Source organism: Eimeria necatrix, genomic scaffold (assembly GCF_000499385.1).
Source record: "Eimeria necatrix Houghton genomic scaffold, Enh_scaff86, whole genome shotgun sequence".
Taxonomy (NCBI): domain Eukaryota; phylum Apicomplexa; class Conoidasida; order Eucoccidiorida; family Eimeriidae; genus Eimeria; species Eimeria necatrix.
This window is the reverse complement of record NW_013651780.1, coordinates 92,992-108,362: the sequence shown is the minus strand read 5'-3', so window position 1 is coordinate 108,362 and position 15,371 is coordinate 92,992. Positions and strand designations below refer to the sequence as shown.

Sequence of the window (15,371 nt, the reverse complement as noted above, 5' to 3'; positions counted from 1 at the left end):
TGCTGCTGCTGCTGGGGGTAGATTTGCTGCTGAGAGCAGCAATTCTTGCTGCAGCAAACCCCAAAGACGGACAGTCCGCTGCTGCTGCTGCTGCTGCTGCTGCTGCACTTGCTGCTGCTGCTGCACTTGCTGCTGCTGCTGCTGCTGCTGCTGGGGTTGCTGCTGCTGCTGGGGGTACTAAACGACGACTCTCGTCGTTAAGAACGACGTCGTTTGCCCAAAGACGGACAGTCAGCTGCCGCTGCTGCTGCACTTGCTGCTGCTGTTGGACGTGCTGCTGCTGCTGCTGCTGCTGCTTATGGGCGTGCGGGGGTGCTGCTGCTGTTGCTGGGGATTCTGCACCTGTTGCTGCTAGTGTTTCTGCGGCTGCTGCTGTTGGTGTTGCTGCTGCTCTGCTGCTGCAGCTGTTTTGCTGCTGCTACTGTTTTGCTGCTGCTGCTGTTTTGCTGCTGCTACTGTTTTGCTGCTGCTTTGCTGCTGCTGCTGATAAGGCTGCTGCTGCGTTTGGGGTGTATGTACAGCTACGACGTGCGGAAGTCAATGATGGCGAATATAAATAAGCGAATATAAATTTACCCGCTGCTCTTCTCTCCAGGTCCCAAACCCTAAACCCCAAACCCTAAACCCTAAACCCCAAACCCTAAGCCCTAAACCCTAATTAATGCGGCACATTGTTCAGGGACTTGCCTTCAGTTCTCCCGCCGCTGGAAACCCTCTAAGCCCTAAACCCTTTAAACCCTAAACCCTCTAGACCCTAAACCCTCTAAACCCTAAACCGTTTAAACCCTAAACCCTCTAAACCCTAAACCCTCTAAACCCTAAACCCTTTAAACCCTAAACCCTCTAAACCCTAAACGCTTTAAACCCTAAACCCTCTAAACCCTTTAAACCCTAAACCCTCTAAACCCTAAACCCTCTAAACCCTAAACCCTCAGCACAAAAGCCCAGCTCCTCTTTTTTTCCCCTTTTTCTTTCTTGCTCCTTCTGCCTCTCTTTCATTTCTTTTAATTAATTTATTTCATTATTTTATTATTTTATTATTTCATTTATTATTTTATTTTATTTATTTAATTTATTTAATTTATTTAATTTATTTTATTTTTTGTTTCAGATTTGATCTCCAGTTCCTTCTTCTCGATAAAGCTGATCCAGAAACTGACAGCAAAATGGCAAGACATATTTTAAATCTTTTTTCAGAAGTACCCTCTTCGGGGGGCCTCGCGGGGCCCCCGGGGCAGCCGCAGGCAGCAGCAGCAGCAGCAGCAGCAGCAGCAGCAGCAGCAGCCATTCCCTGTTGACAGAATCGACGTGAGGGCTTTCATAGAAAAGGCGAAACAAATAGAGCCAGTTCTTAGCGAGTAAGAAATATGTTTTGTTATCTTTTTATTTTATTTATTTTATTTATTTATTTATTTGTTTATTTATTTATTTATTTATTTATTTATTTGTTTATTCTTTTTGTTTCTTTATTTGTCTCCTTCTGGTTTTCTTTTTGGGTCTCCGTCTCGCGAAAAGGAATTGTCTCCAACGCTCATTGCCGAGGGTTTAGGGTTTAGGGTTTAGGGTTTAGGGTTTAGGGTTTGGCGCGGTTTGCGTTTCTTGCCCGTGGGGTCCCTTCTTTTACACGCAGCTTCCTTCCTTCCCCAGCTCCCAGGGCCAAGGGTTTAGGCTCCAGGGCCTAGGGCCTAGGGTTTAGGGTTTAGGGTTTAGGGTTTAGGGTTTAGGGTTTAGGGTTTGCGCAGGTCTTTGGTGCCGCAAATCAGCGAGTGGTATGCTTCCACTCGTTTTGACGAGCAGCAGGAAGAAAGGCTTTTTGGCTCTTTGCCTTCTTACACAACAGCAAGGGCTCTTTTGGCTTTGCTGCGCCTTTCCCAGGTTTGCTGCTGCTGCTGCTGCTGCTGTTGCTGCTGCTGCTGTTGCTGCTGTTGCTGCTGCTGCTGTTGCTGCTGCTGCTGCTGCTGTGGCTGCGCTGTTGTCTGCTTTGGCTTCGCCGCTTCGCCGCGACTCTCGGGACTTCCGAGTGCCTCTTCTGCTGCCCCTAGGGTTTAGGGTTTGCGCTGCTGCTGCTGCTGCTGCTGCTGCTGCTGCTGCTGCTGCTGCTGCTGCCGACTGCTCGCCCCGCCGCTGCTGCTGCAGCCCACTGCTGCTGCTGCTGCTGCCCCTGCTGCTGCGTGCTGCTGCTGCCCCCCGCCGCCGCCGCTGCACCCGCCGCCCCCGCCGCTGCTGCTGCTGCTGCTGCTGCTGCTGCTGCTGCTGCTGCTGCAGGCGCTGGCGCGGCTGCGGCTGTCGCCGCTGGTGGAGGCCGGGGACTTCGAAGAAGCGCTGCGGCTGATGGAAGCTTCGAAGGCTTCCGTGAGAGCAGCAGAAGAAAACAGAAAACTCAAAAAGAGAGACTCCGTCTCCCAGGTCTTCGACATCTTGAGGCAAGCCCAGCTAGCCAGCTAGCCAGCTAGCTAGCTGCCCAGCTAGCTGGCTAGCTAGCCAGCTAGCTAGCTATGTTTGGAGCCAGCTAGATTACGAGCTAGCTAGCTATGCGGGCAGCTAGCTGCCAGCTAGCTAGCTAGCTAGCTAGCTAGCTAGCTAGCTACGCTTGGAGCAAGATAGATGCCGAGCTAGCTACGCAGCCAGCTTGCTAGTAGACAGCTAGCCAGCTAGCTAGCTAGCTAGCTAGCTAGCTTGTTTTGTAGCGAGCTAGCTGGCGAGCTAGTGATTTAGCCAGCTAGCTAGCTAGCCAGCTAGCTGGCTGGGCATGCCGGCGGGTTATTAGCTAGTGGCATAGCCAGCTAGCTAGCTAGCTAGCTAGCTAGCTAGCTAGCTAGTTAATTAGCTGGCACGTTAGCTAGCCAGTTAGCCAGCCTGAGCACACCGCAGCTCGCGCCGTTGCGGTCGAGCCCCTGCAGCGCGCGCCCCAGTAACCCGCCCTGGCTGCTGCTGCGCTGCTGCTGCTGCTGCTGCTGCTGCTGCTGCTGCTGCTGCTGCTGCTGCTGCTGCTGCAGGCGGACGCGGAGCCGGCTGATAGAGGAGCAGGGCCACCGGTGGGACGGGTACGTGTCAGTGGCGCTGCTGGAGCAGCAAGCTGCTGCTGTGGGGCTGTCGCCTTTGCTGCTGCAGCAGGCGCTGCAGCAGTACGAAGAGTTGCTGCTGCTGGCCTTCAACGCAGACCGCAGCAAAGTGGCTTTCGTCGAGGAAGCCAGGGAGCACAGCGACGCAGACATCCCTGTCGACAGCTAGCTAGCTCCAGCTAGCTGCAGCTAGCTGTGGCTAGCTATGGCTAGCTATGGCTAGCTGTGGCTAGCTGTGGCTAGCTGTGGCTTGCTGTGGCTAGCTGTGGCTAGCGGGAGCTGCAGCTAGCTGTGCTGTGCAGCTAGCTACAGATAGCTGCAGCTAGCTGCACCTAGCTGCAGCTAGCTGCAGCTAGCTGCACCTAGCTAGCTGCAGCTAGCTGCACCTAGCTAGCTGCAGCTAGTTGCAGCTAGCTAGGGCTGGCAAGAGCTCGTTCGCTACGGCTCGCTAGCTAGTTCTGGCTAGCTGCAGCTAGCCAGCTACGGCTAGCTAATTGCAGCTAAGTGTGGCTAGCTTCAGCTAGCTAGCTGCAGCTAAGTGTGGCTAGCTGCAGCTAGCTGCAAAGAAATGCTTCTCGCTGGCTGGCCTGCGGCAGTCAGAAGCCGTGCTGCAACCCGCCCTGCTCGCCCACAGCTAGCTAGCTAGCTAGCTAGCTAGCTAGCTAGCCAGTTACTTAGCTTGCTAGCAAGCTAGCTAGCTAGCTAGCTGGCTAGCTAGCTAGCCACTTAGCTAGCTAAAATGCTGGCTAATTAGCTAGCTACTCAGCTAGCTATTTAATTAGTTGGCCAGCTAACTTCCTAGCTGGCCAGCTAGCTAGCCAGCTAGCTAGATAGCTAGCTAGCTAGCTAGAAAGCTAGCTGGCTGGCTAGAAAGCTGGCAGCTGACTTTGGCGTAGCTTTTTGTTGCTGGGGTGTCTGTACACCTTGTTTGACTTGGCTTTTCCTTCCAATGGTCTGCTGCTGCTGCTGCTGCTGCTGCTGCTGCTGCTGCTAAGGATTAAATCAAATTCCCAAAGTTAAATTCAATTATTTCTAAGCTCCGCCGCAGCAGCAACTAAAAAGGATGCCGCTCTCCTTTGCTGCTGCAGCTGCGACTGCTGCTGCAGCTGCTGCTACTGCTGCTGCAGCTACTGCTGCAGCTGCTGCTACTGCTGCTGCAGCTGCTGCTTCAGCTTCTGCTGCAGCTGCTGCTGCAGCTTCTGCTGCAGCTGCTGCTGCAGCTGCTGCTTCAGCTTCTGCTGCAGCTGCTGCTGCAGCTGCTGCTGCAGCTGCTGCTTCAGCTTCTGCTGCTGCTGCAGCTGCTGCTTCAGCTTCTGCTGCTTCAGCTTCTGCTGCAGCTGCTGCTTCAGCTTCTGCTGCAGCTGCTGCTGCAGCTGCTGCTTCAGCTTCTGCTGCAGCTGCTGCTGCAGCTGCTGCTTCAGCTTCTGCTGCTGCTGCAGCTGCTGCTTCAGCTTCTGCTGCTGCTGCTGCTGCAGCTGCTGCTTCAGCTTCTGCTGCAGCTGCAACAGAGAGAAGCTACGGGGGTGTAACTACACCCTAAAGGAATCAATGCGCAAATATCAGAAATGCTAAAGAGCTAATTCACAGTAAATGCATGCACTGCAGCAGCAGCAGCAGCTGCTGCTGCTGCTGCTGCGGCTCCTGCTGCTGCTGCTGCTGCGGCTCCTGTTGCTGCTGCTGCTGCTGCTGCCACTCCTCAGGGGTGAAGCACTGCATGCAGAATGCATGAATTTGCTGCAGCACTTTTTGCAAAATGGCATCTACAGCTCACGGCTGCTGCTGCTGCTGCGGCTCCTGCTGCTGCTGCTGCTGCTGCGGCTCCTGCTGCTGCTGCTGCTGCTGCTGCTGCTGCTGCTGCCACTCCTCAGGGGTGAAGCACTGCATGGAAAAGGCGTGGATTTGCTGCAGCACTTTTTGCAAAATGGCATTAACAGCTTTTTGTCTTTTGAGGTGGCTGAGGCCTTTGAAGTGTACAGACACCACAACGCAGTCAAAGGCCTCCCCACAGCCGCAGGATTTGTCCTGCAGCAGCAAATAAGAAGGAGCTAGCTGCTGCTGCAGCAGCAGCTCGATCTCCGCAGCTCGCGAGGCCATCCCAGCTAGCTAGCTGGCTAGCTGGCTAGCTGGCTAGCTGGCGCGGCCCACGGCCGGGACGCGCGGCAGCCACGAACGAGCCGCCGGGTAGCTAGCTGGCTGGCTAGCTGGCTGGCTAGCTGGCTAGCTAGCTGGCTGGCTAGCTGGCTGGCTAGCTAGCTGGCTGGCTAGCTGGCTAGCTAGCTGGCTAGCTAGCTAGACTTGGATTCCACGGCGTGGCGGCCGGCTACCCTCTGAGCCAGCTAGCTGCCTGGCTAGCTACCCAGCTAGCTACCTCGCGCGCCAGCTAGCTAGCTAGCTAGCTGGCTAGCTAGCTAGCCACTTGAACAGCTTCTTGCTGACTCGCTAGCTGGCTTCGATCCTGGCTAGCTAGCCACAGAAGGCGGGATGGAGCAGCGCGAGGACACAGCGGTGGGGCTCCGACACCCGCAGGTCCCACCAAAACCCTAAACCCTAAACCCTAAACCCTAAACCCTAGAGAGCGAGGTCCTTCTGGCTGACACAGAAGGAGCGCGGATCACCCTGTATACGGCTGCCGCTGCTGCTGCTGCTGCTGCTGCTGCTGCTGCTGCTGCGGAGCCTGTTGCTAAGGACCTTGCGGGAACTGCTGCTGCTGCGAGCCTTGCTGCAGCGGCTGCAGCAAAGTTTGGAAAAATTAAAAATGAATTTTAGAAATCTGAAGAAGAAGAAAAGACGAGGCAGGTAGGCTGGGGTGTCTGTACACCCGAGCGCCGCGGCGGCTGCTGCTGCTGCCGCCTGTGGGGCCGCCGGCAGCAAATGAAGAGTTTGTCTGCAGCAAATGAATGAAATTTAATTAAATAATAATTATTTTAATTAAAATAAATATTTAAATCAATTCATTTAACTCTTTCTTCCATCAGAACCCCCGGCACTGCTCCCCTGCTGCTGCTGCAGCTGCTGCATGCGCCCGCAGCCTCCCGCCTCTAACCGCCAGTGGCTCTAGCTAGCCACAGCTAGCCACAGCTAGCCACAGCTAGCTACGGCTAGCCACAGCTAGCCAAATTTATCAACAGCTAGCCACAGCTAGCCACAGCTAGCCACAGCCAGCCACATCTAGCCACAGCTAACCACACCTAGCCACGGCTGGCCACAGCTAGCCACAAGGGGCTATAGCTAGCCACAGCTAGCCATAGGCAACCCTAGATGGCCATCGCTGGTTCTAGCTAGCCGCAGCTAGCCATTGGCGGTTCTAGCTAGCCCCACAGCTAGCCATAAGTGGCTCTAGCTAGCCACAGCTAGCCATGGGTGGAGGCTGTGGCTAGCCCCACAGATAGCCATAGGCGGGTCTAGCTAGTCACAGCTAGCTACAAGTTGGCCACTGCCAGTTGTGGCTAGCTATAAGCCCCTCAGGCTAACAACAGCTAGCCACAACTAGCCATAGGCAACTCCAGCTAGCCACAGCTAGCCATAGGCAACTCCAGCTAGCCACAGCTAGCCATAGGCAACTCCAGCTAGCCACAGCTAGCCACAGGTAGCTCCAGCTAGCCACAGCTAGCCATAGGCAGCTCCAGCTAGCCACAGCTAGCCATAGGCAGCTCCACCTAGCCACAGCTAGCCATAGGCAGCTCTAGCTAGCCACAGCTAGCCATAGGCAGCTCCACCTAGCCACAGCTAGCCATAGATGGCTTCAGCTAGCCACAGTTGGCCACACGCAACTCTAGCTGGCCACAGCTAGCCATAGCCAGCCTCAGCTAGCCACAGCTAGCCATAGGCAGCTCCAGCTAGCCAAAGTCTGCCTGGCCACACACAATCTCTCATATCTAATCAACCCCACCCTCAGGCAACCCTAGCTAGCCCTAGCTAGCCCTAGCTAGCCCTAGCTAGCCACAGCTAGCCACAGCTAGCCACAGCTAGCCACACCTAGCCACACCTAGAAACAGCTAACCACACCTAGCCACAGCTAGCCACAGCTAGCCACAGCTAGCCAAAGCCAATTAAGGAGCCATTACGGCTTAGGGTTTAGGGTTTAGGGTCTACCGTGTCGGGTTTAAGGCTTAGGGTTTAGTGTTTAGGGTGTAGGGCTTAGGAATTAGGGTTTAGGGTTTACGAATTAGGGTTTACAGTTAAGAGTTGTGGTCTAGAGTATAGGAGTATGCTTCGGGGCAATTGTGTTGGGTTTAAGGTTGAGTTTAGGGTCTAGGGTTTAGCCTTCGGGGTTTAGGGTTTAGGGTTTATCTTCTAGGGTTTAGGGTTTAGTGATTAGGGTTTAGGGTTGTCTAACCCTACACACTGGAGGCAATTTAACTGGGCCATACGAGTGCAAAACTCTGGCGTAAACAGACCTAAACCCTAAACCCTAAACCCTAAACCCTACATCCTAAGACGTGGATCAAGAGTTCTGGGTTTAGGGTTTAGGGTTTAGGGTTTAGGGTTTAGGTCTGCGGGCTTGCGTCGCTTCCGTCTTCCTCATTTGCATTCTTTTGTTGAGGGTTTAGAGTCTTTTTCTGGGGTTTAGGGTTTGTGCCTGTCGGAACGTACTCTAAACCCTAAACCCTAAACCCTAAACCCTAAAGCCCTAAACCCTTAAACCCTGGCCCAATGCAATTGAGGTGGGCGTAGCACTTGTGTGTGAGGGTTTGGTCTTCCAAAGGATTAGGGTTTAGGGTTTAGGGTTTAGGGTTTAGGGTTTAGGGTTTTGCAATAGTAGTCCGCGAGCCGCTCCACGATGAGCACCTGTTGCTGAGCACAACCCAAACCCCAAACCCTAAGCCGCAAACCCTAAACCCTAAACCCCAAACCCTAAACCCTCAGACGACCAAACCCTCAACGGCCACCACCACGCAAAACCCAGACAAAGAGAAGCTGGATATTGAAACTTCGGAATCAGGGTTTAGGGTTTTCAAAATGGAGGCAAACCACTGCTGCTGCTGCTCGTGCAGCTGCAGCTGCTGCTGCTGCTGCAGCGGCAGCAGCAGCAGCAGCAGCAGCAGCACCCCACGGTAAGCAGGGTCTGGGGTTTAGGGTTTAGGGTTTGTGAAGCTCCAAAGGCCGTCGGGCACACCGCAGAAAAGCGGCGCCACAGCAGCAGCAGCAGCCCACGGCCCTGAGGGTTTAGGGTTTAGGGTTTAGGGTTTGGAGGCTCAAAAGGCCAGCGGGAAAACTGCAGCAAAGCGCCGCCACAGCAGCAGCAGCAAAGACATGATGGCTCTTTCGTTTTGGGGCAGCTGATTGATCCAAGCTGGGGTGTACGTACACCCCAGGGCCGCAAACCGCGCAAACCCTCGCTGGGCGGGAGGTTCCATTGTGGCTCAGAAACGCAGCAAAAAAGGCAAATTAGGGTTTAGGGTTTAGGGTTTAGGGTTTAGGGTTTGGGGTTTAGGGTTTGGCTGGCTCTGGGCGTGAGAACGGCCGCTGTTCCCGCCGCTGAAAAGAAGCAAAAGTGACCCTGAAGAAGCCCCCGGACATCAGCGCTTAGGGTTTACGAGTTAGGGCTGGGATTCAGGGTTTAGGGTTTAGGGTTTAGGGTTTAGGGTTTGGGGCCGAGGGTTTGGCGAAGCCCGCGCTGCGGTGTGCGTACACCCCAAGCTCGCTGCAGCGTGACCACTGGACCACTGCGAAAGCAGCTGGGGCTGTCGGGGGCGGACCAGCGCCAAAAAGAGAATTAAATTGAAAAATAAACATTTAAAATTAAAAATAAATTCAAATTTAATCAATTTAAATCATTTTTGGCAAAAAACGGAGAAAAAATGCGCAGAATGAGGCGCGCCGCACGCGGGACCCAAGGACCCACACCAAACCCTAAACCCTAAACCCTAAACCCTTAACAGACCCTTGACCCTAAACCCTCAGTAACCGCTAAACCCTAACCCCAAACCCTAATTCCTGGAGTTTTTCTTATTTGCTGCATTTGTATTTCAATTGTCTAATTTAGTTCCAAAGGAAACAGCAGGCAGGGAGTAGTCAGAAGACCCTAAACCCTAAACCCTAAACCCTAAACCCTAAACCCTACTACACCCTCAGCACTCGCGGGAAGCCCAAAACCCCAGCAGCGCCGCAGCAGCTTTTAAGATGCTTTTTAATTCAAAAGGAAATGGTTTTTTGGAGTGTGATGGACCAGTGGTCAGCCTGCCCGAAGGTCCAAAACCCTAAAAAGACGTCTAGGGTTTAGGGTTTAGGGTTTAGGGTTTGTCTGGGTGGCCAGTTGCACATCAAGTCTCTCTTTTGGCTAAGTTTCTTTTTGTTCTTTTTTGTTTTTATTTATTTTTCTTTTTCGTCTTTTTGTTTCTTTGCTGCTGGGTCTTGAGGTGTACGTACACCTGAAAAGAGAAGCGCGTTTGCTTTTGCGCACTTCACTAAACCCTAAACCCTAAACCCTAAACCCTAAACCCTAAACCCTAAACCCTAAAGAAGACCATTGAGTGCGTTAAGAAGAATTACTTCTAATTCTGGACAAATAGTCTCATTTAAATGCATTTTATTATTCATTTAAAGGCATTTTTCATTCAAATTAAATTCCCAGAATAAAACTTTGCAAAAAAATCCAACAAAATGCCTTTATGTCCATTAGAGTGTAAATACACCAGGTGTACGTACAGTGCATGCGCAAATAGACATTTATATATTTGTCTACTTGTATATATTTTTTATTTATTATTTATTTATTTATTTATTTATTTATTTATTTATTTATTTATCTGTTTATTTATTTATTTATTTATTTATTTATTTGTGCATTTAAATGTTTTTAAATTCGAAAATTCACGTGTCTGTACACTTGAGCACTTGCGGTGTACGTACACCCCAGCGCTCTTCACCGCCTTTTTCCTTTTTTTCCACTTTTGTTATTTTGTTTCTTTTTGGCACTTTTCGGAGGCTCGCGGCTCTTCACGGCGTCCAGACACTGAGCCAAAAACCCTAAACCCTAAACCCTAAACCCTAAACCCTGAGCCCTACACCCTAGGCGCTAAGTACTAAGCCCTAAACCCTAAACCCTAAACCCTAAACCCTAAACCCTAAACCCTAAACCCTAAATCCTGACTAACCTTCTTGTCATCTTCAGCGAGGACCTGCTGCAGCGCAATCTCTGTGTGCAGCTTCTCCCTCAAGTCCTGTAGCGCAAACCCTAAGCCCTAAACCCTAAACCCTAAACCCTAAACCCTAATAGTGGTGTTAGGCACTTGCACGCTGTGCCATCAACTTGTACTTTCTAAAAAGCAGCTACGGCTATTGACTCTCGTCTCAGGGTCTCTCCAGGGATTAGAGCTAAGGGTTTAGGGTTTAGGGTTTGGGGTTTAGGGTTTAGGGTTTAGGGTTTAGGGCTTGATGCACCTTGATGATGCAGTTCTTGAGTTTCTCCTCAGACTCAGCGAGGCCTTGTGCCGCCTGGCGCACAAACCGCCTAAACCTTAAATCCCTCAACGCGAAACCCTAAACCCTAAACCCTAAACCCTAAACCCTAAACCCTAAACCCTAAACCCTAAACCCTAGAACTTGTCTGCTTAACCCGCCCCTGTCCAGCCTTTTGCCTAACAAGCCACGCACTGACCCCTTCTAGTTTGGCTTTTCATTCGAGATCTAGAGTTCAGGGTTTTGGGTCTCCGATCTAGGGTTTAGGGTTTAGGGTTTAGGGTTTAGGGTTTGCGCTACCCGCAGCTTGGCTTCGTAGCGTTTACATTTCTTTTCATCTCTTGCAATTTCTTTCTTCAGTTTCAAAAAGTCTATTGCCACCAAATTAGGAGGAAGCGTAGCAGCAGCAAACCCCCCGACTGCTGCTGCTGCTGCTGCTGCTGGCCTTGCTGCTGCTGCTGCTGCTGCTGACTTCTGCTGCAGTCCCTGCCTTGCTTCTACCCCTTGCCTCTGGGGCCCCCCAGGGGCCCCCTTAGACCTCAGGGGGCCCCAGGGGGCCCCCGGCTTGGCCATTTCTGGGGCCCCCGCAGTTGCCCGATTGTCTGCAGCAGCAGCAGCAGCAGCAGCAGCTCCTGAGGGCCCCTCGGGGGGCCCCTCGGGGGCCCCCTCAGGGGGCCCCCTGCTTGCAATTGCTGCGCATGCGAGGCTTACAAAGAACTCTTCATCTTTAATGGACTCCAAAGGATTCCGAAAAGCAAAATAACGAAATTCTAAAGGGGCCCTTTGGGGGCCCCCAGGGGCCCCAGGGGCCCCCGGGGCCCCAGGGGCCCCTGTACCCTTTTGGGGGCCCCCAGGGTCTTGCTTAGGGCTCTCAGAGCTGCCAGGCCCGCTGGGACCCGGGGGGCCCCCAGGGCCCCCAGGGCCCCCAGGGGCCCCGGGGGCCCCTGGGGCCTCTGGAGGGTACTGGGGGGCCCCCCCCGGAAGGCCTGGGTTTGAGTTTGCTGCTGCAGCATTAGTGAGGAGGGCGAGGGCAGCCTCGCGGTCAGCTTGTTGCACTGCAAGAAGAAAGAAGTTAATTAAAAGAAAAAATAAAAATAAAAATAAAAATAAATAAATATAAATATAAATATAAATATAAATATAAATATAAAAATTAATATCTTTTTGGAATTGTTTTTGTGGTTAAAGACTTGTCTTTCTCTGTCTCTCGTCGCTGCTTCCCATGCACTACCAGCAGCAGCAAAGGCAGCAGCAGCAGCAACAAGAGCAGCAGCAGCAGCAACAAGAGCAGCAGCAGCAGCAACAAGAGCAGCAGCAGCAGCAGCAAGCGCAGCGGCAGCAGCAAGCGCACCGTTTTCAGCAGCAGCCGCCACAGCATCAGCACCAGCATCCGCACCACCATCAGCAGCAGCAGCACCACAATCAGCAGCAGCAGCAGCAGCAGCAGCAGCAGCAGCAGCAGCAGCAGGAGTTTACCCGGGGCAGTGTGGGCAATGAGGTAAAGGACTTGGGGGTTGAGGGCGAGGGCCCTGCTGAGGCCCTGCAGCAGCCCGCGGCCTTTTGCTGCTGCTTCTTTATTTTCTTTATTTTCTTTTTCTTTATTTTCTTTATTTTCTTTTTCTTTATTTTCTTTTTCTTTATTTTCCTTTTTTGCTGCTTTTAAAGAAGAGACAAACTGAAGTGTCTCCAAATACAAGTTGCTGCTGAGCACAGGGGCCCACGAGGGCGGGCTCACGCGCACCTGCGCAGCAGCAGCAGCAGCAGCAGCAGCAGCAGCAGCGGCAGCAGCAGCAGCAGCAGCAGCAGCGGCAGCAGCAGCAGCAGCAGCGGCAAAAGAGACAAAATGGTATTTAAGGAGACCCATATTTATTTGCCTTTTTTTCCAGAAGTGCAAATAAATTTAAAATGTTCAAAAGAGTTTTTATTTATTTATTTTTATTTGAAATAAATGTGGAATTATATATTTTTCTTTTTAAATAATTGTTTAATTATATATTTATGTTTTATAATTATATTATCTTTATAAATAAAAGTTTATTTATTTAAAAACAGTATATTTACACATGTTTATCACTACAATGACCCTAAACCCTAAACCCTAAACCCTAAACCCTAAACCGTAAACCCTAAACCCTAAACCCTAAAAGCTTAAGAGAAGCAAAGGCGAACAAGAAAGGGAAAACGCAGAAAGAAAGAAATAAAAAAGAAAAGCTGGACAAATGAAATTAATTAAATTAATTAAATTAAATTAAATTAAATTAAATTAAATTAAATTAAATTAAATTAAATTAAATTAAATTAAATTAAAAGGAGACACAAAACCCTTTGGAGCTGCTGCCGAACCTCGTGGTCGCTGAAGCAAACAACTGCAACACGAGCATGTTCCTGCTGCTGCAGCAGCAGCAGCAGCAGCAGCAGCTGCTGCTTCACTGCTTCCAAGTGTCTCTTCATTGCAGCACTTGTCTCCACACAAACAGCAACTCGCCGCAGACTGCAGCACGGCTCCGCCCACACTTTGTAGCTCGCGGGGCCTGCTGCTGCTGCTGCTGCTGCTGCTGCTGCTGCTGCTGCACGAGCTGCTGCTGCTGGGCTGGGGAGAGGGCTGCTTGGGAGCCTGCGCGCGACGCAAGGGCTGGCGCCGCTGCCCCTGCTGCTGTTGCTGCTGCTGCTGCTGCTGCTGCTGCTGCAGGGGCTGCTGCCGACGCTGCGTGTCGCCAGGGCGGCGCTGCTGGCTGTCCTGCTGCTGCTGCTGCTGCTGCTGCTGCTGCTGCACTATGGGACCGCAGCGGCAACTTGTCTTCTGTCTTTCTTGGCGATCCTTGCGCTGCTTCCTCTTGCTGCTGCTGCTGCTGCTGCTGCTGTGGCGTATCCGGCCCGACAAGCAGCTTCAGCGTCTGCCGCTGCTGCTGCTGCTGCTGCTGCTGCTGCTGCTGCTGCTGCTGCTGGTATTCTCCAAAGGCAGTGAGGAGCGTGGGCCCCTCCAGAGTTTGCTGCTTCTGCTGCAGCGCCTCCTTGGTGGCTTTTAGTGCTGCTTTCAAAGCCCAGGCAGCTTTTATTTGCTTCCTAGTTTTTTGTTTTGCTGCTTCTGCTGCTGCTAAGCCCTGCAGCAGCGAAGCTGTTTGCTGCTGCGTTGCTTCGCCTTCTTTGCGCAGAAAGCCGCGGGCCCTGGCGAGGTCTGAGCCCTTTGTTGCTACTCCTGCTGCTGCTGCTGCTGCTGCTGCTGCTGCTGCTGCTGCAGGTGCTGCTGCTGCTGCTGCTGCTGCTGCTGCTGCTGCTGCTGCTGCTCCGGACTTCTTCTTCTGCAGCAGCGGCGGGGCTGCTGCTGCCTCCCCTTTTCCCTTTGCTGTTGAGCTGGCTCGCGGGCGCGCAGCAGCAGCAGCAGCAGCAGCAGCAGCAGACGAAACAGCGGGAGTAGCAGCAGCAGCAGCAGCAGCAGGAAGCATCAGAGACGTGTCTTTCCAGGAACCCTCCCCCGCTGTTCTCCAAGGGAGGCCCCCTATGGGGGCCCCCCTGGGGGCCCCCAAGGGGGCCCCCAGGGGCCCCCAAGGGGGCCCCCCCTCGGGGGCCCCCGGGGAGGGGCCCCTAGTAATACTTGACCGATAACTTTGCTGCCCCCAGGGGCTTCCGCAGCCAGGGCTGTGTGTGGGGAGCAGCAGCGGGGGCAGCAGCAGCCCTGCTGCAGCAGCAGTAGCAGCAGCAGCAGCTGTGTCTTCAGGGGAGTTTGCTGCTGTTAGCGCTTTTGCTGCGGCTTCTGCTGCTGCTGCTGCTGACGCCGCTGCTGTTGCTGCTGTCGCTGCCGGTCCCGCTGCTGCTGCTGCTGCTGCTTCTGCTGCTGCTGCTTCTGCTGCTGCTGGTCCTGCTGCTGCTCCTGATTTTGGAGCAGCAGCAGCAGCAGCCTGCCTCTCCACAGCAGGAGCAGCAGCAGCAAGAGCAGCAGCAGACTCAGAAAAAGCAGCCTTCGAGTCAGCACGTATCCCTCGATTGCCGCTGCTGCTGCTGCTGCTGCTGCTGCTGCTGCTGCGCGAAAGCCGCCTTGATGGCAGCTCCTTGAGCTGCAGCAAAGAGGGTACACCCACTAAACTCAAGTCAAGGGGGGCCCCCCTGGGGGGCCCCCCGAAGCTGCTTCGGGGGGCCCCCCCAGGGTCTACTTTGCTGCTGTCTCGGCGCAGCAGCTGGCTGTCTTTGCTGCTGTGCTGCGGGGCCTCTCTGAGCAGCTGCTGCAGAAAAAGCCCCTGCTGCTGCTGCTGCTGCTGCTGCTGCTGCTGCTGCTGCGCTGCTGCTGCTGCTGCTGCAGCGGGGGCCCTCAGAGGCAGCCGCGGGACCTTATAGGCAGAATAATAAGACAAAAGAGGTTCTATTCTTTTGTCTTTTAGAAAAGAAGAAGACAAACTCGAGGGCCCCACAGAACTCAAAGAATTAATAAGAGCAGCAGTTGCATCTAGGGGCCCCCCCGGGGCCCACTAGAGGGGCCCCTTGAAGATGCTGCGGCGCTTCTGTAAGACAGGGGCCCCTTGTTGGTGCTTTTCTTTGTTGCTTCCATCAAGTACCAAACGCGGGCTGCGCAGCACATACTTAAACCCTAAACCCTAAACCCTAAACCCTAAACCCTAACTACACCCTAAACCCTATCCACACCCTAGACTGAGGGTTTTCCCCGCGGCGGCCTCTATTCTTTGGCTGCAATGCCTCAAGCCCGCTAGCCCTGTAGCCCTAGGTCGAAACCCTAAACCCTAAACCCTAAACCCTAAACCCTAAACCCTAAACCCTAAACTTTAAACCCTAGAGCCGGGACGGACTCTTGGTGTCCGGGTCGAGGTAATATGTCTCGCTGGTCCTGAAGTAGGAGGGCATTTGGGGGGCCCCTGGGGGCCCCTTTTCCTTGTTAGGGTTTTTCTTGACTGCAGCCAT

General features: G+C 53.2%; 5 protein-coding genes across 5 annotated transcripts; 2 read left to right on the top strand and 3 right to left on the bottom strand.

Annotated features, from left to right (window-relative positions):
* Positions 1-513: 513 nt before the first annotated feature.
* Positions 514-3,231, top strand: ENH_00080470 (DNA replication licensing factor, putative; the record flags this gene model as incomplete). Its single annotated transcript, XM_013577780.1, has 6 exons — positions 514-528; positions 1,198-1,358; positions 1,743-1,875; positions 2,266-2,406; positions 2,997-3,044; positions 3,112-3,231. The coding sequence occupies 6 exons, from the start codon at positions 514-516 to the stop codon at positions 3,229-3,231; spliced, it is 618 nt and encodes a 205-aa protein (XP_013433234.1).
* Positions 3,232-4,207: 976 nt separating this feature from the next.
* Positions 4,208-4,946, bottom strand: ENH_00080460 (hypothetical protein; the record flags this gene model as incomplete). The annotated part of the gene is made up of 2 exons (XM_013577779.1): positions 4,208-4,577; positions 4,834-4,946. 2 exons carry the CDS (start codon positions 4,944-4,946, stop codon positions 4,208-4,210), a joined length of 483 nt encoding a protein of 160 aa, XP_013433233.1.
* Positions 4,947-9,927: 4,981 nt separating this feature from the next.
* ENH_00080450 (hypothetical protein, conserved) lies at positions 9,928-11,036 on the bottom strand (the record flags this gene model as incomplete). Its single annotated transcript, XM_013577778.1, has 4 exons — positions 9,928-10,017; positions 10,160-10,225; positions 10,446-10,499; positions 10,764-11,036. 4 exons carry the CDS (start codon positions 11,034-11,036, stop codon positions 9,928-9,930), a joined length of 483 nt encoding a protein of 160 aa, XP_013433232.1.
* Positions 11,037-11,685: 649 nt separating this feature from the next.
* On the top strand, positions 11,686-12,317 carry ENH_00080440 (hypothetical protein; the record flags this gene model as incomplete). The annotated part of the gene is made up of 2 exons (XM_013577777.1): positions 11,686-11,961; positions 12,177-12,317. The coding sequence occupies 2 exons, from the start codon at positions 11,686-11,688 to the stop codon at positions 12,315-12,317; spliced, it is 417 nt and encodes a 138-aa protein (XP_013433231.1).
* Positions 12,318-12,910: 593 nt separating this feature from the next.
* Positions 12,911-15,371, bottom strand: ENH_00080430 (hypothetical protein, conserved; the record flags this gene model as incomplete). The annotated part of the gene is made up of 3 exons (XM_013577776.1): positions 12,911-14,870; positions 14,925-15,042; positions 15,260-15,371. The coding sequence occupies 3 exons, from the start codon at positions 15,369-15,371 to the stop codon at positions 12,911-12,913; spliced, it is 2,190 nt and encodes a 729-aa protein (XP_013433230.1).